The sequence below is a fragment of the Curcuma longa genome, chromosome 19 (genome assembly GCF_044706935.1).
Source record: "Curcuma longa cultivar G26 ecotype Majalengka, Jawa Barat chromosome 19, ITB_CL_G26_1.1, whole genome shotgun sequence".
In the NCBI taxonomy this organism is placed as follows: Eukaryota; Viridiplantae; Streptophyta; class Magnoliopsida; order Zingiberales; family Zingiberaceae; genus Curcuma; species Curcuma longa.
This window is the reverse complement of record NC_133879.1, coordinates 4,101,973-4,127,092: the sequence shown is the minus strand read 5'-3', so window position 1 is coordinate 4,127,092 and position 25,120 is coordinate 4,101,973. Positions and strand designations below refer to the sequence as shown.

The window sequence follows — 25,120 nt, the reverse complement described above, 5'->3', positions numbered from 1 at the left end:
TTAGAAAAATGAATAATAAAAATTAATTTTATAGAGTTCTCATGCAAAATTAATTTTATCCATATACCAAATAAATCTTATAAAATAGAGTTAGTATAATAAAATATACTAAAATACAGAATATTTAAAATTAATTAGATCCTGTCAATCCAGACCAGGATCTAACCAGGACTCAACTTAGATCACCCAAGTGGGTCTAAGTTGGACCGCGCCTAAAGTCCAAACTTGGACTCGTCCTCACTGGTTCGCTCCTCCAGTGACTTACCTCACTTACCTCGTGCATCTCTACTTGACTTCTTAACCCACCAGGACTTCTTGCCAAGGCTCAACCACCCTGGTCTTTCTGCCAAGTCTCAACCAACTTGGTCTTCGGCCAGTTGTCAGGCTCCGCGGACCCAACTGGACTTCCTGCCAGGGCTCAACCACCCTGGACTTCAGCCTGGTGTCTGGTTCTAAGTCTTTCGACCCTGCACACTTAGTAAAGAGATTAAAAATAACAACCTAACTTTAACCACTTTGTCATACATCAAAATCTGAGTTTGATCGTTAGTGCAAACTGCACCAACAAATGGGATATATGTTTGGATTCTAAGAACTCATTTAATCGTGCTTAGTTTTAGCTTGATTAGTTTTAATTGTTTAAGTTTAATTAAGTTTAGCTTGAAAGCACTGATAATTTTTAAGAGTCAAGATTCATGTGTTTAGAATTTCACAATATTTTTTTTAAAATCTTTTTATTACTTAAAAACATTTGTTTAGAATTTCATAATATATTTTTACGTCTTTTTATTACTTAAAAAATCTTGTTTAGAATTTCATATTTTTTTTACTTAAAAAAATCTTGTTTAGAATTTTGAAAACCTTTGAAAGTTCTTTGTAAAATTTTGAAAAATCTTTATTTAAACTTTCAAGATTACTTATGAAAAATCTTTAAGTTTTGAAAACATTTTTAGTGGCTTGAAAATTATTAAATACTTTCAAAGTATTTTTCAAGACTTGAAAATTTTTGAAAAGTCCCGTGATTTTGAAAAACCTTAAATGCTTTCAAAAGCTTTTTTTGCATAGCGTGCTTTAAATGGGTTTTCAAAATTATTTCTATACACTTGATTTATTATCTATTGGGAAATATGCTTTTTGATTTTTTAAAAAAAATTATTGATTTTTGGTTTCTAAAGTTTCTAATTTTTTAATATATGTACAAGGGGGAGAAAATGAATTTAAAGGTTAAAAGGTTTTAAGGCTTTAAGTATTTTCAAAAACAAACCTCAAGCAATGTTAAACTCAGGAGGAGTAGTTTAGGTTAAGGGGGAGTTATTTTTGAAAATCTTATTTATTTGAGCATATTATCATTAACTTTAAATCAGATTGTCAAACATCAAAAAGGAAGAGATTGTTGGTATAACGTCATATAATCGAACTTGAGTTTTGATATTGGTAGAGGTTCAAAGTTAAATTTTGTTGTGATCTAATGGCTCGGATGAGTGTGCAGGTAGTCTAGAAAAGTCCTAGTAGATCATGTTGATCGAATACTAGATAAGTGAAAGTCCTAGTAGTTCAGATGGACCAGATATTAGGCAATGAAAAGTCTTAGTAGATCAAGGACACTAAGCACGGAAGTCCAGATGAGTCAATGGACCAAGCATCTGGCAAGATGGATTCAATGGGTCCGCGAAGATCGGACATCGAGTCAAAGGTTAAGTGATCAGATGTTGAGCAGAAGAAGTCCAAACAGGTATGGAGGACCGGATGTTTGGCAAATGATAAGTAAGATAAGCTCCTGGAGTGAGAATTCTTCTGAAAAGAAGAACAAGTCATCGTTATGAGGACAACCTTAGGCGTCGATCCAACTAAGAATTTCCATTTAGAATTCAAAGTTGAGATTGGACAGTTGATATAACTGTCTTTCATAATTAAACTGCATATATCTGTACTAATTCTGTTCTGTAGGGTTCATTAGACTAAGCAGGCTAATTAATCGATCGAATAATTCGATAGACCAAATGGTAAGATTCGGTCAACCTAACTTGAGGTGTCACAGTTGATGACTCAATAGTTGTGATATCCAAAAGTATTGATGTGACATCCGACATGGAAGAGGATAAGTCTCAATGTGCTAACATGACAACGAATAATGATCAGTGTGCTGACGTGGCACGAGGAACGATCAAGAATAAGCCTTGCGAGGCTGAGGTGGTCGTGGATCGACGTCAAGATGCTGAGATGATTGAAAGGGATTGGTAGGATGGAGATTTGATCGACCGCTCCTATACATTGATCGATCGGTAAATTGGATTTGAATATGATTATCGAGGCGATCGGTAGATCGATCAGGCTGATCGGTAGACCGATCAGGTTGATCGGTAGACCGAACCTCGTCTATAAAAAGAAGGGTCAACTAGTGGCTTCATGATCAACTTCTACTATGTCCTCAACTCTTGCCTCGTACAAGAAGCTCCAATAACGTCATTGCACTCCTTCGACAACGAAGTTCCATTTAGATCTCATATTTGTCTATACTCTTTTTTGTTATTGTAACTATCTCTTCGTGCTTTCATTTTCTAGGGACGGTAAACTTATTATCGTACTCTAACTTTTGTAAAAGATATGAATCTCTTTTTGAATAATTATTCAAAAAAAGATTACTAGTGGATTTTCCAACGAATGCGATCAACAATCGAGGATCTTGGAGTAGTAACCGAAGGTAGTGAATCAAGTAAAAACAAATGAGTCATTCTATATTTCTATTTTATCTTTCCGCTTAATTTTACTTTGAAAATAAGTTTTAAATGGGAAAGCGATGTAGACTATTTACTCCTCTAGCACATTCTCTTGATCCTACACTAGCTTTATCTCTTTTCTGTGCGAGGGCACCAAGACTACTCCTATGCTGTTGCCTTCATTGTTTAAGAACCCATCCACGAAGACCATCCAGGGATCAACTTCTTCCTTATGAATGGTCTCCATCAAAAAATTTGCATGTGCTTGTGCCTTGATGGATTGAACTCAGTGACTAATTTGATCAATCTCCCAGTGGTCTCGAGATGCATAAGGATATGCCCGAGTGTGGTGTCAGTCAAGATGACTATGAGATGAGACAAAAAGTACAACAACAAGCTCCAAGTAGTTAAGGTAAGTCCCAATGTTTACTTTTCAAGACCAATATATAAAGTTTGGATCGTTTAATAGATAATTGAGATAATACATCCCCATCCTATCGCACTAATACAGAACTTATAACCACTTCAGATGCAGCTAGGTATACCCACTATTTCTCCTGGGCAGGGGCTTAGCCAGAATAGGTAGTTGTACGAAATAGTCTTTCAACTCATGAAAAGCTTTCTCACAAGAGTCGTCTCATATGAAATGGGAAGCTTTTATTAGGATTTTGAAGAAGGAAAGGCTCTAATTAGTCAAGGGGAGATAAAGAGAGATAGGGTCATGACCCATCCCAGCAAGCATTGAACTTTTCGGACGTTTGTGGAGACTGCATCAGTCACATGCCTTCTATCTTCTCCAGATTAGCTTCAATGCCCCACTTAATCACCATGTAACCCAAAAATCTTCCCCACCCTGAAGATGCACATTTCTGGGTTCAACTTCATGTCATAACTCTAGATGGTAGCAAATGTTTCCTCCAGGTCAGGTACTAGGTTGGTTGCTAGTAGAGACTTAACTAAAATATCATCAACATAAACTTTCACATTCCAACCAAGTTGCTTAGTAGACAATTTATATATAATCCTCTGATAAGTGGCATCCATGTTCTTCAGACCGAACAACATGACCACATAGCAAAAGGTCATGTCTGTTGTGATAAAACTGACTTTGTCTTGGAAGGCTTTCGCTAAAGGGATCTAATGATATCCCTGGTATGAATCCACCATAAAAATGAACTGGTGTCTGACAATATAATCCACTACTTGATCTATGTGTGACTAAGGATTTTAGTCTTTTGGACAAACTTTGTTCAAGTCATGGAAGTCCACACACATTTGCTATTTTCATGACGGTTTTGGGACCAACACCACATTAGAAAGGCTGGACGAGAAATGCACCTCCCAGATGTGTCCAACTTGCAACAACTTCTGTGTCTCCTCTCGAATGACTTTATCTTTCTTGAGGTTGAAGTGTCGCCTCTTCTACCTCACCAACTAGGAGGTGGGGATAAGATGTAACCATCACTTACGGTGAAATTCTCATCAAGTGGCTCAAAGACCATGCGAAGATATTGTGGTTCCGAATAAGGTAATTAATCATCTCTTCCTTTAGTTCGAGATTGAGGCCCTTTTAAATACGAGTAGTCTTCTTGAGCTGGTCAGGTACCACCATCACTGCCTTTATTTTTTCCTAGGGTAAGAAGGTAGGGTTGCCTTCCTGCACCATGCAAATTGCCTTAGATGTTCAGCTCATACCGCCCAGGAGGCTTCTCGGGCAGACTCTCTTCTGGTATGCATGGACAATTTCAACATAGCATTTCCATGAGGCTTGCTAGTCTCTGCGGATTTTTCTCACTTTAGCCCCCATCGAGAACATAATCTTCCGATGATAGGGGGATGCCATAACTTGAAAGGCACAAGAGCAGATCGACCTAGGATTATGTTACACGAGGAAGGCACATCTACCATGGTGAAGGTGGTCATGATGTCTGCCATCCTAGCTTATCCCTAAGAGAAATGGGCAGCTTGATTTGTTTGAGTGGTTGGATTGCATGCCCTGAGAACCCAAAGAGTAGGGTGGTCACCGACTGCAAGTCTTCCACCTACATCTCCATTCACTATAAGGTTGTTAAGAAAAGGATGTTAAGTGAACTCTCGACATCAATGAAGACTCAGGCCACCTTGAAATTGGCCATAGTGGCGCAAATGATTAAAGCTTCATTATGAGGTATCACCACCCCATTTAGGTCATGCAGACAGAAGCTAAAGGTTAGCCCTGTTCGGATGGGTGTCTCTTCCACTGGCATACATTTTGTATGGCTATATCTCTTTTGGGCTTAGCTGGAGTCGTCGTCAATAACACCTCCTGAGATCATATTGATGACCCTCATTGCTAACACCTATTAGATTTTTCATATGCCAACACTTGTGCTTTCCTCTTTTGCTAAATGTTTGATTGATCTCGATCCATTTGAACTTCATCCACTATCAAAATCCAATCAATCTTAACCAAATTAATATACTTCAACAACAAACAAACATATCACTTAAACATCAAAACACATTCTCTTCTGCAAAAAGGTGGATCCGCCACCTTAGCGGCCCTACACGGTCGGCCCCACGACCATCTGTGAGGAGGTAAATCGAGAAAGTGCAGTTGGTTACGACGCAGGAGGGTATTGCCTGACTTCGCCAGGATTCGAACCCTTGCCCTCTATCAAAACACATTCTCAGTTTAACAAGATAGGCCTCATTGCACCAACAATAATTAAATTAGAGAAAATTTTAATTATATAAAATGATATCTTTGTTTTACTCAACTACAGAGTCTATTCATTAACTGCATCATAGTGAAGGAAATAGCCCATTGCAATCTCATATGTATGCTCAAGATTGGAATAATATCTCGAACAGTACCTGTTTAATGGTTTCATACTTGTATCCTATCTTCTGTTTAAGAAGTTGATAACCTCCACACAATATTGCTCCTTAGAAAAACAATGACCAAATGCAAGAACACACCTCAAGTTTTCTTGGATTGATGTATCGATGATCAACAAAACGGAGACATTTGCCTCCAAGATTTCATGTGTTATAAGAAATTTCAATAAATAATTATATAATTTTTTACCTTAGTGATCAAAGTTATTGCATAGCATCTTAACGAAGAGGACATCTAAGGATTGAAAGAAATGTTTAACAACATTGATACTGATCAGAGTAACACAATTACCTTGGAAGAACTAAATGTTAGATTGAAAAAATTTGGATTGAAGTTGAATGAAGCGGAAATTAGACGACATTTGGATTATTTAGATTCTAGAAATAAATTGAGAGACAAAATTTTGAACTTTTCGCCTATATTGTGTCACTATCTTCATCGACATAAGATAGAGAACAAAGTGAATTTGTGGAAGGTTGTTCAACATTGCCACAGAGATGATAATAGGCAAGAATTTAGCTGCATTCCTACAAATGTTCTATTAAGGGTTTCATGATTATAATCACAAACTTAGTCTCGATATCAAATGGTAAGGAAGGAGGACTAGCCATGGGATTATTTAAAGGAGCATAGCAAAGGAGTGGGACAAGCAATAAAGGACCGACCTTACAAGTGAGTTCCTTTGCATGTTCATGAGTAATTCTGAATCTTGAACTTACTTTCCCTGATTTAGTTCTTCTATTTTTCTTTAAGTTCATCAAATTAACAAAGTTTTGTTCACAATAACATAGATATATTCCCGGGATTCTTTTCTTATTATTGTAGTTAATTCTTCCTATGCGTTGTTGCTTGCCTTCCCATTTGCTGAAACATAAGATCCATAATTTTGAAAGGTAGGGTTGCACTGAAATTACTGGCTTAATGATTGTTTCTTGTGTTCTGTTGCAGAGTTTCCATATTCGTCTGGCCTTGCTTTGCTTGGGTTACAGTCCTCCCATGCCATGTTATCAACAAGACTAATTTTGAGTGTATTTTTTTAAAAAAAAAACAAAAGTTTCTCACTTATTGGGAAAACCTGCCTCCCCTTGTGTTCACTCACTGAATGATCAGCAACTATTTTGCAGTCATTCTTGCAAAATTCAGGGATGACTTCATCATACCTAAAATCTATAGCAATAGGAGCAACACTTGAAATACAGACTCCAAAGGCAATTTGTGTGAGCTACGACTCATTCAACATGTAGTTCAATAAGCGTAAACAAAATTCCAATGCTACAAGCATTTATTTTAACAAATTCTTGACCAATATCACAACTAATCTCACATTATGATAAACTTAGCAATGCTGTTACCATTGGAAGGAAATAATGAAACTGAAGAGAACTTGCCATCGGTTACAATGAAGAGAAAGAAAAAAAAAATGAATACTATATATTTTACAAGCCAATAGACTAACAAACCACAATGATAACTTTGGCCAGCCAATGAAAAAGATAGAACTTATGGACATTATCACATAACACTGAAGAGTTTTGCTATTTAACCAATTGCAAGTTTTTTGGACCAACATCTAGAACTTGGGCAAACCTTGTTGATAAGTTTAGCCAACCAACAAAAAGGATAGAACTGTAGGACTGTTAAAAACGATAGAGCGGGAGGAAGAATATCGCTCGTTGAAACTTTAACTTTTAAAACTCATTTCTTTTTAACTCAGAATGTAGCGGAAATAAGAAAAACAAAACACGAATACACATTAATTTTATTTGATTCACAGTCCTCTGTATTACTACTTCAAAGCCCATGATTGTCGACCGCTTCGAGTAGGCAAACACTATTTTTCTCTTTACGAAGAACTCTTCAGAGGTAGAGAAACCTCTTAGATTTATCGATCTTTAAAGATATGAATGCGCAAAAAAAAAAAAAAGAAATCAACTAACTTACCGACAACAAAAATATCAAAGATTGAGCGTCGGTTGTCGGAGAGTACAACAGCGCAATAAAACTTCTTTGGCATGAGACGAGAGATTAAGAGAAGATGATAATTGATATTCTGAACTCTTTGGTCGAACCTTCTTTTATAGATCTTTATCAGTCGACTGATTCCTTGGTTCGGTCACTGATCACCTCGATAACCGAATCTGATCTGGTTTATCGATCGACCAAACATCTTTATCGGTTGACAAAACCTACCAAGTCAGTAATTCGTCTCAAATGCACAACTAACTTGGCTTTATCGGTCACTTGAACTTGATATTTTGATCACCTGAACATCGTTGAGTTGCTATCCGATTGCCACATTATCTCGACGAAGTTCATCCTTTGGCCACATTAGCAAAACAACATTTATCTTGACCGAGCACCTTGATATGTCAACAAGATGAAGTCTATCTTCTGTCACGTCAACAACTTGAGACTTGTTATCATCCACATCAGATGTCACGTTAGTACGATGAACACCTCAGTTGTCATGTCACTCCCATGCCACAACAGCACCCAATCGATTGAACCTCATTGTTTAGTTACCCGAACCGTTCAGTCGACTAAACTTACCTTTCGATCCTCCGAACTCTACAAAACAGAGTTAACACAGAAATAAAGTAATATGAATATTCTAAGGGGCATTTGATTGGAGGTTATCGTTAATAACCTTGGTTATCTACGATAACCTTATTTGGTTCAGGTTATAATCAATTCCTAAGTAATGCATCACCGCCACATCAGCAAATGAATTATAACCTGAGAATGCGATTACCTTGGAGCCTAAAGTTTTCTGTGATTCTGAAGGTTAACGAAAATTTTTTCCTGGATTACCCTCTGATTTCAAAACTAAATTAATTGAAATGTACAATGAAACCTAATTGAAACTAAGTTAATTAATTTAATAAATTTTAATTTAAATATTTATAAATTTAAAAGAGATAATTTAAAGAATTATTTTATTAATATATATATATATTTATTTATTTATTTTAAATTTTAAAAAATTATATTTATTTTTTATATATTATTAATTTATTATCATCATTAATATTATTAATTTAATTTATTTTAAAAATAAATTAAATTAAGGGTAATATAGTAAATGTTAAACTGATTATGTTTTATTCCATTCAAATAAATAAATTGAACTAAACAACATTATGTTATGTTTTATACCTCGTAACCTTGGTTATGTGGTTATCAAATAATCACATAACCAAGGTTATACATGATAACTTGAACTTAATGCACCCTAAATGTAATAGTTAAGAAATAATTGTCCGATCTCGATTTTGAAATCAGAGTAGGACTTTTAGTCGGATCGATGCCTAAGTTTGTCCCCTCAATGAGAGCATGTCCTTACTATTCTTTTCAAAAAGACCTCTCCACTCTAGGAATATACCTTTACTTATCAAATAAAGCTTCTTGTCACAACAAATTCCTGTTACAAATTTGTGACGGCAATCTGCACCGTTCAATTTTAAAGTTAAGATTAAATCCAGACCGTAGATTGAATGAGTGATTGTGATAGCTTGGATTTAATCTTCTATTTTAAAATCTAACGGTTCAGATTCCTGTCACAAATTTGTGACAGGAATTTGTGACAAGAATCTCAACTGTTACTTATCTTTTACCAAACATCTAATCCAATTGACCTATTTGGACTTCCTCTGCTTAGCGTACGATCATTCGACCCACTAGGACTTCCTTTGACTGAATGTCCGATCCTCGTTAACCTATCGAGTCCATTCTACTCAATGCCCGATCCTCTTGATCTGCTAAGTTTTTTGTTACTTAGTATTTAGTCCATCTGACCTATTAGGGCTTCCGTTGCCTAGTATCTGGTCCACCTAATCTATCAGGATTTTCCTGTTAAGTCCTGCGCACTTTAACACAAATATCATATTTATAAGAGTTTAACTTTAAATCTTTATCAATATCAAAATACATGTTCAATTATATGGTTCTCCTTACACCAACAAGAACTTATTGGCATTATCACATAGAGTTTACACTGAAGGCTTTTGCTATTTAACCAATTGGCAAGTTTTTCTGAAGCAACATCTACAAATTGGATCTAACTTTCTGAATTAGCTCTCTCCTTAGAATTTTTCCTGAGGCAGATTTAGGCACAGAGGTAACAAATGTAACTCTTCTCAATCTTTTAAAAGGTGCAACCTGCAAATTTTGTCACAGAAAAATGACTCAAGATTCAGGGAGCACTGGCATGAAATAAAAATTTGTTTAACATATGTAGTTTGTGGAGTTTGGTTATTTTGAAAACGAACAAAATTTATATTATTTTCATCATTTCATGTGTCTATCCTATTCATCCGTTTCAATTTGTTGCTTTGTTAAACCAGCACCAATCAACTTGAAACTACGCTCAAACAAGACGAATTGGACCTACTCCACGTTTCAGAACTAGCATCAGCTAAATAACGGAATTGAAAAAACAGGAAGCGTGGAATTTAATAGATACTTTCATATCCAATAAAATGGACCTATCAACTTAGAGAAAAGACAACTAAATTACACTAAACTACCTAGGTTATTAAATCTTGTCCTGTAAAGCACCATAAACACAGGAAGACACAGGCTAACCTTAATGTACAAATACCTAAGGAAGCCCTCTTGTTGAGAAACACCTGAACCACGGCCTTCAATTTCAGAAACAGCAAATCAAGATCCCATGAGACAATCACAAATTTACCCTTGAACATTTTCAATCCAGATATACCCCCCAAAATAATGTTTAATGATGCATTCATATCCTAGATTCATGCACAATGATTTCCAACAAATCATTTCCGGGTAAAAATGGGATATTTCATCAGGGGTGTTTTCTTGGAAATGGGGGATTTTGTGGTTCTTTTTAATTAGAAGAGTGTTTTTAGGACATTGACCCATTAATTGATTCAAAATTTTCAAAACCGAGAAATATCAAAATTTACTAAATTACTAAACACCACCCTTGTATCTACAGAAAACAAGACCAAACTCCGTATCTCCTCTTCAAGCCCGATACTCCAGAAATGTAAATAAACTATTTTGTTTTGATGAAGCAGGTATAACTTATAAGTAGTCACATCAACATCTAACCTAGCCTTAAAACCAAAATGCCCCTCTCTGTTTTAGGTCACCTAAGGATGTCTTTGGAGATTCTGGTATCATTTACTGGTGACTATTTATCAAGCTTGAACAGAGGTTTGAACCTCTAACCTGGTGCAAATTTTAAGACAACAACATGATGCGATTAGTAGTTTTAATCTTTCTCAGAATGAAAATATGATCAATTCCATACCTTGCATCCTAGCTGAGGAATAGTCAACTATCTATCCTTGATTTTAACCAAAGATTCTATTCCTCTAGTCACATAATTATTGTCAAAGGACCTACCTGAATCTTGTTTTGAATTTAAATTGATGCTAATGCAATTTCATTTTTGTCCAAAAAAGAATGACAATATTCTTTATAGCAGATAGATAAGCAAAACATTGTGCCTTCCAATAATACCTGCTTTGCAATGAAGTCTTGGACATCCACTTCAGTCAATGAACTGTTGGGAGAACGAACCACATAAGCAATTGGAACCTCCCCAGCTTCAGCATCAGGTAATCTGAATAAAAACATGGAAAAATGTTTGGCAATTATATATTCCTTCACAAAAGAAGTGTAAGGTAACCTAAACCTTTTCAAATTAACAAACACAATACTTAATCAGAAGTGATCTTGCCAGATGTTAAATCCAAAAGTATACTGAAAAGAATTTGTTTATTAATCTTCAACTTACGGGATTACAACTGAATCTAAAATCTCAGGATGAGAAAGAAGCAACCCTTCTAGTTCAGCAGGTGCAATCTATAGAAGTCAGAAACTTAGGTGCATGTTAGACTGTCATAAAACATACCAATATTGATAATGTACATGTTTAAGCAAGTGGTAATGCTAACATCATTCTTTTGCAACATTAGCTAGTTGATCAACACTATCAGAAGATAAGGAGAGAGATTTGGAAATAAAATAAAATTAATAAAAACAGAAAAAAAAATGATAAGCAAGGAACTTCCAAGAAGCTATCTCAGGATAGAAATTTTCCACTATTGATGTAGTATGACTTCACAAAATTCTATCCCCAATATAAGATGTCTATTGCATTGAATCACCAAGCTTCTATTGCTAAACAACTCTGAACTTTTTTGGAACCAAACTCAGAGCATTGTGGAAGAAGAAACTTTGTAAAATACTTATGGCAATTTGAATGGTCATTGTCTTTTTATGGAGTTTTGGCTCTACTTAAAAAATAGTGCCTTTTTATGAGTACCTCATCCAAAGAGGCATAACCATATGGACTCATCTCTTCTTCTTTTTATTGTTTTTCTTTTTTCATTAGAATATATATACCAATCTCTCAATTATTTTCTAATAATATATTTAGAAAGAAAAATCTAAGTATCTATTTGGCTTATGTATAACACGTGTCCCAAGAAATAAACTTTTGTACTACCATATAGTGAATCTTAGTTCTAAAGGCAACACATAATGGGCTTTCATTAAGTGTTCTTAATGAGTACTCAGATTTTACCAAGTAACCCTTTAAGAAACAGTCTCCTAAAGTTTAGGAAAAGAAAATAATGTAATGCATTATGATAATTATAAGTATTTATAAACGTAAACATAAAACCTTAATCATGACTACATGACTAATTATATCTAAAACATAGGCATGACAATAGGTATATGTTAGACTAGATTATCTCTTCTTTTTTTATCTAAGACTCTTTCTCATGTTGAACCATCTTCAGTGGTAACTAGTTCTAGTAGGCATTGTTCCATGCAAGCTATTGTGGATCTTATTTCTCTTCCACCTTAAGGCATACTTATTGGACTCTATTTCAAAGTTCTATATCGAGTTGTGTCGAAGTTTTGATCTTTGATTGGAACAATACTATTTCAGTATCGTGTTGATGTTCCGACGTATGTTACCAATAATGGATTGGAGTTGAAGAAGGAAGGAGATGCAGTATAGGAAGGAGACATTATCTGTGTCGAACATGATTTTAAATCTTATACTATGTCAGGCGAAAGAGTTGAAACATATTATTCCAGTAAATTACTGAAATTTGTACCACTCAACACAAACAATGTTTCTTTCCTTTGCGTCATCTTCTTCCTCTTTCAACCTCCAATCTGTCACCGACATTATACATTTGAGTGTCGACACGATATTGGAATAATATCTTTTCAGTTAAAGATTGAAACTACAACATCGAGATTTTGAACCTTGGTACCGAGTAATATCAAGTTTTGGTGATTTACCAAAATAATACATTTTAACTGTTTCGCTTGGCATGGTATGAGATTTCAAATCATGCTCTATTTATTAACAATTGAAAATCATCAAGGCATTTTTGCTTCATAGTTGATAAATCATAATAATAACTATAGGTATACGAAGAAAAAAAGAACCTTAATTTTTTAGTTCCTATGATGCACTTAGAACTTATTAACAAAAAGAATTAGTGTACACAGTCTTGGACAATGACCTTTGTAGCTCTCATGGATACTAAATTAACATGTCATTGGTTTAGAAGTTCTTATCAAAGTTCACTATGAATTGGTTTAAATTGTCCTTTATGGCTACAATGGAGACTAGATCAATATGTCATTGTTTAACAAAAGTTCTTATCGAAGTTCAATATGAATCTTTAGGTACTTATCATTAGATTTATAGCACTATCTAATGATAGGAAGTATAACAAAGGAAATTCATTCTAGGGAGTATTATATTGTTAAATTTTACCTAGCGACTAGATTGTGATTTCTAGAAAATTTATGGACTTATTTTCAAAATTGCCTCTTGACCCTATTAGGTTCTCCATGATTTATATGTGTCGTTGCCACTCACCCTCTTCTCCTCTTTCTCCCCCTCTCATCTCGTTCCTTCATTGGACACGGCATCATCTTCTTTGCATACATCCTCTAGTTCATAATGTCATTATAGCAAGAACATTGGTGGTGGTTGTTGTGACCGCCCCCTCCTTCTCAGCAACCACAACAACATTGTCGCTGCTATCGCCACATCAACGTCATTGCTGCTATCACAACACCGCTACCACCATTATAGCATTTGCTACCACTAATGTCTATTTCACTAAGCCTCTCTCCAAGAGAGTGCCAAGATTGTTACGTCTTTCGTGCGGGTCAGAACTTACTCAATTGTGCTACCGCCACGACAACACCACTACCACATCTACAACATCATGATCATCAGTACAATGACACAGTTGTATATCACATCATCACTATTGTTTCCCTTGGTATTCCATGACCCTATGTGATATCGCACCTATTATTCCAATCAAAAGAAAAGGTAACAAAAATCCTCCTCGCCTCTCCTTGTTCTATTGACGGTGAGATTCTCTTATTTGTTTCATTTTTGGTGTATTCTTTTGAAACTTAAATTCACAATTTATTCATTCAATTGGAACTTGTGTTGTCATCTCTTAATCTTTTATAAGGTTGTATGGTAAATAAATTTAAGAAAATCTTTGTGATACACCAACAGATGGATTTTAAAGTTTTTAGGTAAGTCAGCCGACTCTGAGTCTTATTCACGTGGGTATTTCCTACTTGATTTTATATATAGGTGATACGCATGGGTTGACTTATTTTTTGAAAATCATGATACAGTTACTTGTGATACTTTGATTTCGCTTGTCCTTTACACTCTTAGTTGTTTACTTACTTTAGTTGTTTCTTTTAATATTTATATGATTTGGTGATTATCAAGTGATATATTATAAAAAGAGTATGCAAACCTAGGATAGTATTCTTAAAAGAACTTGAACTATCAAATCATGATAAACTAAAATGAGTAATTAGTTATGTTAAACTAATAAAATAATGGATGAATTACTTATATTTAGTATAGAACTTTGACTCCACACTGTGAAATGAGTTGAGTGATTATTTATACCAAATTAACAAGATAATAATGCATCACTTATACAATAGAATTTTGGCTCCACATTAAGTTATTTGACTAGTTATATTGAATTAAGAAAACAAATGCACACTTGGAGTCCTTTCTCATGTTCATAGGCTTTGACTATTCTATATGAGATGCATCCTGCAGTAGGTGGATTGCAAATTGTTCTACCTCACTATGTGAGTTGCATTTTTCATTTTCAAGTGAATTGCAATCATTTACTCTTATATAGATGCATCCGCCTCTATTTTATATTCAACATATGACGTATTTTGTATTAGGTGGATTGTACGTTCACCTTTATATACCATGGGTCCCTACTGAGTACATTGTGGATCATTCACACTATAAATTATGCTGACTTTCATATAAAATGAAATAAAAAAATGTGCAATAATATAAAAGAGGAAACACAGGAGAAATATTGAAACTATTTAAAGGGAATGAAAGAGAAATAATGAAAATTATTTAATGATGCTAAAAAGAATACGAAAACAAAAAATTTATTATGTTTTCTTGTAATCTTCTTTGAGATTATATTGTGTACATCCTTTCTTACCCCACCTTGTATGCTCACTCCCTATTTTCCTTTAACTTCTAGGTTTGCAAATTTAAGGCAATTTTCGAGTTTGGATAGTTATTTTAGGATGCTCATGCTCAAAGACACCCGACGACAATATTAGAGATGGTTGTATTAGTTTCCATGTATTTTATTTTCATATGGCATAGATTGTCCTTTTATGCATTTTATTTTTGTATGTTTTTCTCATTTATCAATATAAATCCAATTATGTTGGCCAACATAAGTTTAGTTATGCTTGTCATTACGAGTCATACATTGTGTTATATGTTTATGATAATTAAAAAATTTTACATTTATTATTGTTATAGCCTTTTGTATCCTTCTATGGTGCTATTCTGTAGTTATGATATAGTGGTGGATATTCTCATGAACAAGGAGGCTACAAGGATAACGCTCTTCAGGTTGTGATAGGGAAGGTTTGCAGGGAGTAATGATCTATTGGATAATTCAGAGAAGGATGCTAGCAAATGGAGGAGACCCTACTCCCTAGTGCCAATAGAACAAGAGGCGATTGGTGGTATTGTCGAGTGGTGCAGAGCTATCTACATAAGGCGTAAGCGAGTGGCTAGTTGCAAGCAATAGAGGAGCAGAGTTTATAAAGTCCCTCTGCTACCATAGTCAGTAGGTGTAATATGAAATCATTAGATATCAGTATCTTATATGAGTTCAGCAACTTAATTCAAAAAAAGTAACTTGATGACTTGCCCCTTCAAGAAATTAGTAGCATGCTGTAGATCTTAGCCCCAACTCATAGTTGGCAAATAATTTGTAAGATTGTATGAACTTAGAAGAATGAATTGAACAAAATAATCAAGACAATGATTTACGAATATAGGAGCCCTAATTGATTAATTAGCATGTCTATTGGTTAGTATCCATCTATAGCTAGATTTAATTTCTTTGTATATTACTTACAACCAATTGAGAGTACAACAGATGATGCCATTGTGTGCATAATCCTTAGAAATTCCTCAAATACTCCCTCTACAAACTTCATCCCGTCAATGTCCCAAACTTCATGCTCACTTCAATGTCCTAATTCAAATTCTGAGAAAATGAGTTTAAGTATTATTCGTTTAATTTGGCAATCAACTTGAACATTAGTGCACTTCTCACCAAAAAGAATTTGCTATTTACCAAGAGAGATTCCAACCAATTCTTTGTAGTTTAACTTTTTTAACATGTGGTGCTCCTTCAAGCCAAAGGTCAACAATATCATTCTCAGCACCGTCATTTTCACACATTGGTGGCACAGTTGAAAAGCCAGCCATGTTTCACTTTTAAAATAAGGTTTTTACTTGATTTAAAATACAACTGTATTTTATTTCCACATTACCATTTCCCAAGTACCTAGTTTAAATTGCATGCAATAATTACACCAGCTTATTATCTAACCTAAAAAAGAGATCCTCATATTATTGATCTACTTATGGAAGAAATAATACAAGTTCTACTTTCATTTTCTCTCATCTCATGGAGATCACATTTTGAGGCACACAACTCTTGGAGATCATCAGCTAACGCACACTGACCTATCTTGCATTGCATCCCCAATCAGCCTTAATCGATGATTTTATGGAGTAGTGTGATTCAATTGATGATCAAACACTAAGACAAGGAAAAAAAACGGAAATAGACAACTTTATTCAGTATCTGCCAAAACTATCCCAAAAATAGATTAAGCTCTTATATAGCTTTATCAATTGAAATAACCAGAAAAGTCTAATTAAGACTAAACAAAATAGGTTATGCATACTCTAAAAGAAAAAATAAATAAAAACATTAACTCAAACCAAATGACACTAACACAGACTTTTCAACTAGTTTATTTTATTCATGTTAATTCCATTCTGCTCAACTTCCCCAGTATCTTTTAATTTCTGTTTCGACGAATTACACGAACGATTCAACTGTTTGTCATAGCTACAATGTTATTTTGATAAAATAAACAACTCAACTAAGTGAGTCGTGTTCTCTGTAAGACTTTTCCAGGGTAATAACAAGATTTACAAAAAAGAAGAGAGAAGAAGAGAGAGAAATCTTCAATAATCAACTGTCATACATTTATGAGAACTATCATCTGTCAGCATTTCCTTGCAATACTTAACGTCAAGGCAAATTAATGAATTAGGTTCTTAGTTGAAAGTTGTCTAATATACTATCTTAAAGGTTGTTATACAATCAAGTTAATATCTCAAAGATACCAATAAAATCAAGTTCCAAAAGTAAATTTGAATCACAGAAAACTTACCTGAAACCCCTTGTATTTGATAAGTTCTTTTATTCGATCAACAACAAACAGCTGTCCCTTCTCATCAAAATAACCAAGATCACCACTATGTAACCACCCCTCCCTTAAAGTTAAATTTGTTGCTTGTGGGTTGTTATGATACTCTGCATATATTTATCAATTGTAGAACTTAGATGCAAAATTGGAAGAGACTCTTGGGATACTTGTACAAGTCAGAACATATGTTGAAATGCTATATACCAGATTGTAGATGCAAAGACATGCAACTTCAAAATGAAAACATATCATAGCATACAATTGATAGCAATATGCACAAAAGGATTCTTCAAAAAAATAAAACAAAGAACCACTGAACTGCAGTTGATACGTCAAAGATTGTGTTGCTTTTTGGAGGTATTTTGTAGAACAGAAATGTTTTCAGAAATAGACTGTTAAAGAGGGAAGCATTTTTTTTAAAAAAAACATATTTTCTTTTCACTAGTGATGCTGAATATATCTATGATTTTTAGGTGATTTTTAATTTAAAGGAATTTCAATTGTCTTAATCATAAATAAGAGGAACTTTCACCTAAGGCAAATATGTGGGCTAACCTACTCAAGAAACTGAAAGCATTTTTTACCTTTCATTATGTTTGGCCCACGAAAGCACAACTCCCCGACTACATTAGGCGGAAGAAGTTTCAATGTATCAACATTGACAACTTTAGCCTCCATACATGGCGCAAGTTTCCCCGTCGAACCATATTTACGAACTTCTCCCTTGATAGGATTCTCTACTGATACAATTCCGCAAGTCTCTGTCATACCATATCCCTGTTTAAAGAGGAAACAAAGTATCAATATAGAATTTTTGGGCAAGAGTAGAATGATGGTAATTGGCCAAACACAGATGGCTACTTCCAATGACTTAAGCAGGATATATCATAAATGGGAATAGAAGCATATTTATAATTGTATGAATGAATAGCAAGGAATATGTCTTATCTGTTATTCTCTTGGACCTATCTTACTAAATTACTGTAGTACAGAGCTATATTTTTCTGACTAAATCTTTAATGATAAAGCAATTAATCTGAAAATTCTGTCTTAACTGAAACAACACTTTCTCCGCAATAAGAGTATCTTGAGCAAGCTTGAGGTTTATGCAAAAAGGGGTTTCAATTTTGATGGTAGTATTTAAATACTCAAAAACTAGGAGGCTGCTTGTGGAAGTTAGGATGTAGTATAATTCTCACAAAGATCATATAATACAACCAAGTACTTGGACATTCTTTTTTTTCACAAGAGAGATGATGATCTATCAAGGACAAAGAAAGACATTTACATTTATTATCATGGTCCAGAATTATGATTATATCATGTGTGTCTGTGGTATGTGTATACAAGAAATATTTGGTTGTCACATCACAAATATGAAGTGATGTCATTGAAGCCCAAGTTAAACATAGATCTTTTTCTTTAATTTGACTTTCATTCATTATAGTTGTTCAAACCCAAAATTTATCAATCAATTCTGAGTGGATAAAAACTTCTTCCAGACCAAGGACTCTTGTAGTTAAAAAATACTGCTATTCATTATCTTGTTCAGATGAGAAGTTTTCTATAGTTCACTTTGGAACAACCAATCCAAGCAAGTGAGCAACTTCAGTAGAGTAAATATTAAACTAGCAAGTGATACTCCAACAGTGGAATTTAGTGTAGTCCAAGTCTAGCATGTACTAAGTAGATCTAGTCATGGTAACTCCAATATAGTACAAGTACTCTCCAATGTCATATTGTTGAATTTTTTTTGCTAGACGCAAGTGACACCCTGTCTGGACTTCTCCAAGAAGTAATTTTCTGAACTATTGAAGGGAATAGTATTATTTCAGTAAATTACTGTGTATCAATTACAGACATATGCAGTTTATTGGATTAAGTACAAACCAGTGCATTGAAATATTCAACAAATTTTTATTTTATTTTAGAAAGTGTAAGAAAATATAATAGCATAAAAAAATTTTATTAATTTTGAAAAAGTCAATTTATTTTTAGATAAGTTTGTTTACTTTTATTAGTAAACTTTGGTAGGAAGAATAAATTGTGTTATCAATCTATAAAAGGGGTTTGAATCTATGTATTGGAACCAACTATTTGAGAGTTAATACAATTTTAATTTCAAAAATAGTATCAGAGTTTAGCTCTTTTTTTTTCCTAAACTTTAAACCATTCTTTTCCCTAAACCCTAAATTTCAGCTGACATTGCCTCCGCCTCCAAGCACCTTACCTCATCCCAAAATCCTAAACCATAATTTTTCCCTAAACCATAGATCATGGCCACCATTGCCTCTGCAATTTGTCTAGACTCAAAGTTGCTTGTTCTTCAAACAAACTATCGTTTCCCATGGATTTATCATCCAATAATAGTGGTGACATGTGTCTCCCTTCTTTTATTTTTGTCAATTATTTTTCTTCTTCTCTATTAGCTTCTTTTATGTTGCCAATTATAAATTTTGTTTTTTTCTTTTATTCTAATTTTTTTTCTTTATCCTTCCATTTTCTACCAAGTAGATATTTTTAGGCATAAGATTATATTCTTCTACAACAAATTTAGCTTTTCACCAAAGTTAGCTTTCACTCAACCAAATTTACACGTGAATTTCAAACTAAGAAGAAGCGTCGGTAGCAAAGAGGTAGATCTGCAGCCACATGCCTGCCTACTACCCATACAACAAATTGGGCCAAATCTAACTTGGTCTAAATTAGCCTATCCACAATGCCATTAAGTTCCGTCGCCTTCTAACCCTAAAATGTTTTTTAACCTAGAATCTAGAATAGAACCAGATCCTAGAATAGAACCAAAACCCATAACAAAGCTAGAACCCACAACAACAAGAACAATCAAATCTTATCCCACTAGAAGGGGTGGGTTATATGGATCATTCTGCGCTATTGAGCTTTATCCCTTATTATATCATCATCTATATTTAAATAAATTTCACCTTATTTTATTATAGCTAACCAAGTCTTCCTCTTCCTTGTTTAGTATGCATATTTGTCATAATTTCACATCGCCTAACTGAAGCATTTATTGGTGGTCAAGTATATGTCCGCATTAAATGTGTCTCTTGGAGTTTTCCCTCAATAAATACAACCCCAACTTTCTCTCTAATATTTTCATTTTTTATCCTGTCCATCCTTGTATGTCCGTACATCCACTTTAACATCTTCATCTCTGCGACTCTTATCTTTTGCTCATGTGTTCGAGTCATAGGTCAGTATTCAATTCCATGTAACATAACAGGTCTAACTACCGTTTTATAGAACTTTTCTTTAACTTTTAGAAATACTTTACTATCATAAAGAACATCTGACACTCTCCTTCATTTCAACCATCTTACTAATATTCTATATAAAATATCTCTCTTAATCCTTCTATCCTTTTGCATATGATCCTAATTACTTAAAACTCTCAATTAAAGATAACACGTTATCTCTTATCTTAATAATTGTCTCATTACATCTAATATTGCTAAACTTAAATTCTATATATTCTGACTTTACTTTACTATGTCTAAAACTTTTCACTTCCAATATTGTCTACTAAGATTCAATTTTAGCATTTACTCCTTCATGTGTCTCATCTACTAAAATAATATCATTTGCAAATAACATACATCATGGTACCATATCTTGGATGTGTATAGTGAATTCATTAATGATTAATGTGAAAAGATAGAGACTTAGAGTTGATCATTTATATAACCCTATCTTGATTAGAAACACTTCGCTTAATTCGCTTGGAATCTTTACTCTTGTCATTATATCCTCCTACATATCCTTAACCCTTTCAATATGCACTACGCTAATATATTTTTTTCTAAAATTCTTCACATAATTTTTCTTAGGACTCTATCATAAACTTTTTCTAAATCGACGAATACCATATGTAAGTCTTACTTCTATTCCTAATACTTTTCAATTAGTTATCTAAAAAGATGCATAACTTCTATTGTCGACTTTCCAAATATGAATCTAAATTGATTTTCGATCACCGTGATCGTCTTCCTTAGTCTTTTTCCTATTACTCTTTTTCAAAATTTTATAGTATGACTCATTAGCTTAATACCTTATAATTTATACAATTTTTGTACATCTCCTTTATTTTTATATAAGGGGACTAAAGTGCTTACCCTCAACTAATCAAATATTTTTTTTCATTTTCAATATTGAGTTTGAATAAATTTATAAGTCATTCAATACTTTACTCCCTAAACACTTCAAAACCTCTATTGGAATATCATCTGGTCTAACTACTTTGTCATTTTATATCCCATTTGAAACTTGTTCTACTTCTAAAGTTTAAATTTTATAATAAAAATTTAAATTTTTATACTCCTCTAACCTACTTAAATTACCTAAGTTATGTTGATCACTTAAACCTATATTAAAAAGTTAGAATCCAGAAACCAAAAACTAGAACACAAAAGTCAGAATCCAAAAACTAGAAACCAAAACCCAAATATTTAAAAACCAGAACAAAAAACTAGAAAGATACTAGAAACACTACCTAGAGACCAAACAAACTCAAACAAACAACTCAAAGAGACAAACAAATTGACAAACTAACGAACCGAACCGAACCAAACGAAACAAACAATCAGATAGGCAAATTAGATGACAAAGCACTATCTAAGGGCATCCCCAATGAGGGATATTTGTCCGAGTAATTTGGAGAAATATCTCCGTAGACAAATATCCCCCATTGTGGAGGGATATTTCAGTGATGATTAAAAATCACCGGGCATAAATTTGTGTCCGGTGATTTTTAATTTTTTTAATAATAAAAAATTAAAAATTATGAAATTTAGAAGTGAGATATTTGATAGGTGAGACTCATAAATATTTGATTTATGGGATATTTCATTGTGGAAGTTGGGATATTTGAGAGATAGGATATTTAATTGATGATGTGGATGTGAGGATCACAAATATTTGATGGAAATATCCCCTACCACTGTGAATGCCCTAAGCAAGTGCTCTCTTATCTCAAAGAATTGTATCCAAATTGAAAATTTAAAAAAACAAAAAACTTCTATTCACCAATTTGAGAGAGAGTATTGAAATATTCAACAAACTTGTATTATATTTTAGAAAGTGTAAAAAGAATATAATAGCACAAATTTTTTTATTAATTTTTAAAAAGTAAGTTTATTTTTGTTTAATTTTATTAGTAAAGTTTGTTAAAAAAAATGAGTCGTGTCACTAATGTATAAAAGGGGATAGCATCTTATGTATCAAAACCAACTATTTGATAGTTGATACAATTTTAATTTCAAACAGTGCATTATTTCCATTCCTCCTTTTCCCCTAAACAAGAAGTGTGATTGTTTACCTGGATGATTATGGCGCTGGGTAAGTTCTTGGAGACGTCCTCCATCACATCCTTACCTAAAGGTGCTGCACCAGAACCTACAAATTTAAGCGAGCTGAGATCATATTTAGTTATTTTCCCCCGCTTAGCAAGTGCGATCATCACAGGCGGCACGCAAAAAAAATATGTAACCCTGTACTTCTCGAGCGCCTTCAATGTTGCTTCCATCTCGAACCTTGGCATGGACACAATGGTGTTGCCCCTCTGCAACTGAGCGTAGGTAATCACAGACAACCCAAATATGTGGAACATTGGCAAGAAGCATAGGAAGGTGTTCGGGCCGTCTCCTCTGGCATCTTGCTCCGCCGTCACCATGAGGGCGGCGCTTATGAAATTCCGGTGCGTCAGGACGACGCCCTTGCTCGCTCCAGTTGTCCCTGACGAGTACAGAAGAGCCGCGACGTCCGACTGGTACACCGACGGCAGCGAGAACCCGGACGGAATCGGATGGGACACGAGGTCGGAGAAATATGTGAAGGGGGAAACGGGGGAAAGGGACGATGTGAAACCTTTGGAGCCGATGATGACCGCTGGTAGGTGTAAAGCGGCAGCTTTCGGCCAGAGATCGGGCACAGTGACAACGATCTTGGCGCAGGCGTCGCTGGCCTGCTTAGAGAGCTCTTGAATGGTGTATGCGGGGTTGACGGTGGTGACGACGGCCCCAAGCGATAGGATAGCGAGGAAGGCGACGGGGTAATGAAGGGAATTGGGGGCGAAGATGAGGACGACGTCGCCCTTCCGGAGGCCGCAGGCGGAGGCTAGTCCGGAGCCGGCGGAGAGGACTGCAGATTGGAGCTCGGAAAAGGATAAGGTGGCGCCGGAATCGGCATCGGCGACGGCGAGACGATCGGGGAATGCGGCGGCGCCACGGAAGAGGAAGGGGACCATGGAGAGGGCGGGGTCAGCGGGGATGGCCGTTGGCCGTTCGAGGGAACGGTAGACTCCGTCTGGCCCGTAGCCGGAACTAGCAATCGTCATCGATGGAATCTCGATTGATTCTTCGATGCACCGGATCTTAAAAATGGTGGAAGAAATAAATTTAAATTGTTTCTTTCTTTATCTATAAAGTAAAAAATTTCCCAAAATGAACGTACAGGAGCTGTAGTTGCCGAACAAAGTGGTCCGTTGACGAAGGTATTTCTCAAGAACAACTATGCCATGAACAACAAGCAGAACGTGAAAGAACTTTGCCAAAATCAATAGTTTTTTTTTTTCAAAGAAGGTGAAAAGATATCGCCATCTCAGTTTCCTTAGATCATAAGCCGGCAGTGGAAAGAGACTTATGAAATTGAAATTGTGCCTGTGGAGCACGGTCGTCCTTATCCCTATTTGCATCTGTTTTTCTTCCTCCCGCATCTTTCATTCAAGAAATAATCATCGTACAATAAATATTGTTATAAATGATCGTACAATAATTTTAAAATAATTGTTCCTATAAAATTGTTATTTATAATCCACAAAAAATAGTTGTTCTCTCGTTCACATCAAAAGTAATTATCTATTTATATATTTTATGTTTCACATAATCTATTGGATGGATTGACTGCACTTTGGTTGAAGGGGCTAAAAGGATATGTTGGATGGGCTAAAGGGTTTAACTAAGTAGAAAAATTAGGTATGTAAGAGGAATTGAGCCACAAGAATAAGTTGTATTAGTTAGGTTAGTTACGATGGAGAAAATTTATTGAAGTGGACGAGGGTCGAATCTCAATGAAATCAAGACAATATCCTCTTCCGTCGTGGTCAACTGTAATTTCTTGATTTACCTCTTCACAGATAGTTGTGGTACCGACTGTGTGGGGCCATTAGGATGACAGATTCTACTTTTTATTAAAGTTAGTTGCGTTGAAAGAGTCCCGGGATATAGTTGAGTTGGTTACTACGAGACAGAGTTATTGAAAATGAACAAGAGGATCGAATCCCGATGAAGTCGAGATAATATACTACTGGGATGACAAATTTTATCTTTTACTGAAGTTAGTTGGGTTGAAAGAGCTCATCAGATCAAGCAATCTAAAGGCATTAATTAAGCAGATGTGTTGGGTAGGCCAAGGGGATAGATTAGGTAAAATGTGTTAAATACGCCACTAATATAATAGCAATCAAATCATATAAAAAAATAAATTAAAGATAAAGTTTCAATTGATTCATATGCAAATGAGGAATTGGAAAGGGAATAATTTTGAAAAATTAAATTTTAAATTGGTTAATTTGCAATAAAAAAAAATCAAAATCCTCAAGACTAGTAAATATTCAAGATTGACGCTTATTCAAGATGGATGGATCTATCATAAATTAAAATTA

At 34.6% G+C, this 25,120-nt stretch overlaps 1 protein-coding gene across 1 annotated transcript; it reads right to left on the bottom strand.

Annotated features, from left to right (window-relative positions):
* Positions 1 to 9,487: 9,487 nt before the first annotated feature.
* Positions 9,488 to 24,008, bottom strand: LOC141812524 (4-coumarate--CoA ligase-like 1). Its single transcript, XM_074700514.1, has 7 exons — positions 23,911 to 24,008; positions 22,778 to 23,830; positions 18,024 to 18,216; positions 17,404 to 17,546; positions 11,372 to 11,439; positions 11,095 to 11,197; positions 9,488 to 9,756 (listed from the first exon to the last, which is right to left on the bottom strand). The coding sequence occupies exons 2-7, from the start codon at positions 23,792 to 23,794 to the stop codon at positions 9,643 to 9,645; spliced, it is 1,638 nt and encodes a 545-aa protein (XP_074556615.1). The 5' UTR covers positions 23,795 to 23,830; positions 23,911 to 24,008; the 3' UTR covers positions 9,488 to 9,642.
* Between the last annotated feature and the right edge of the window lie 1,112 nt (positions 24,009 to 25,120).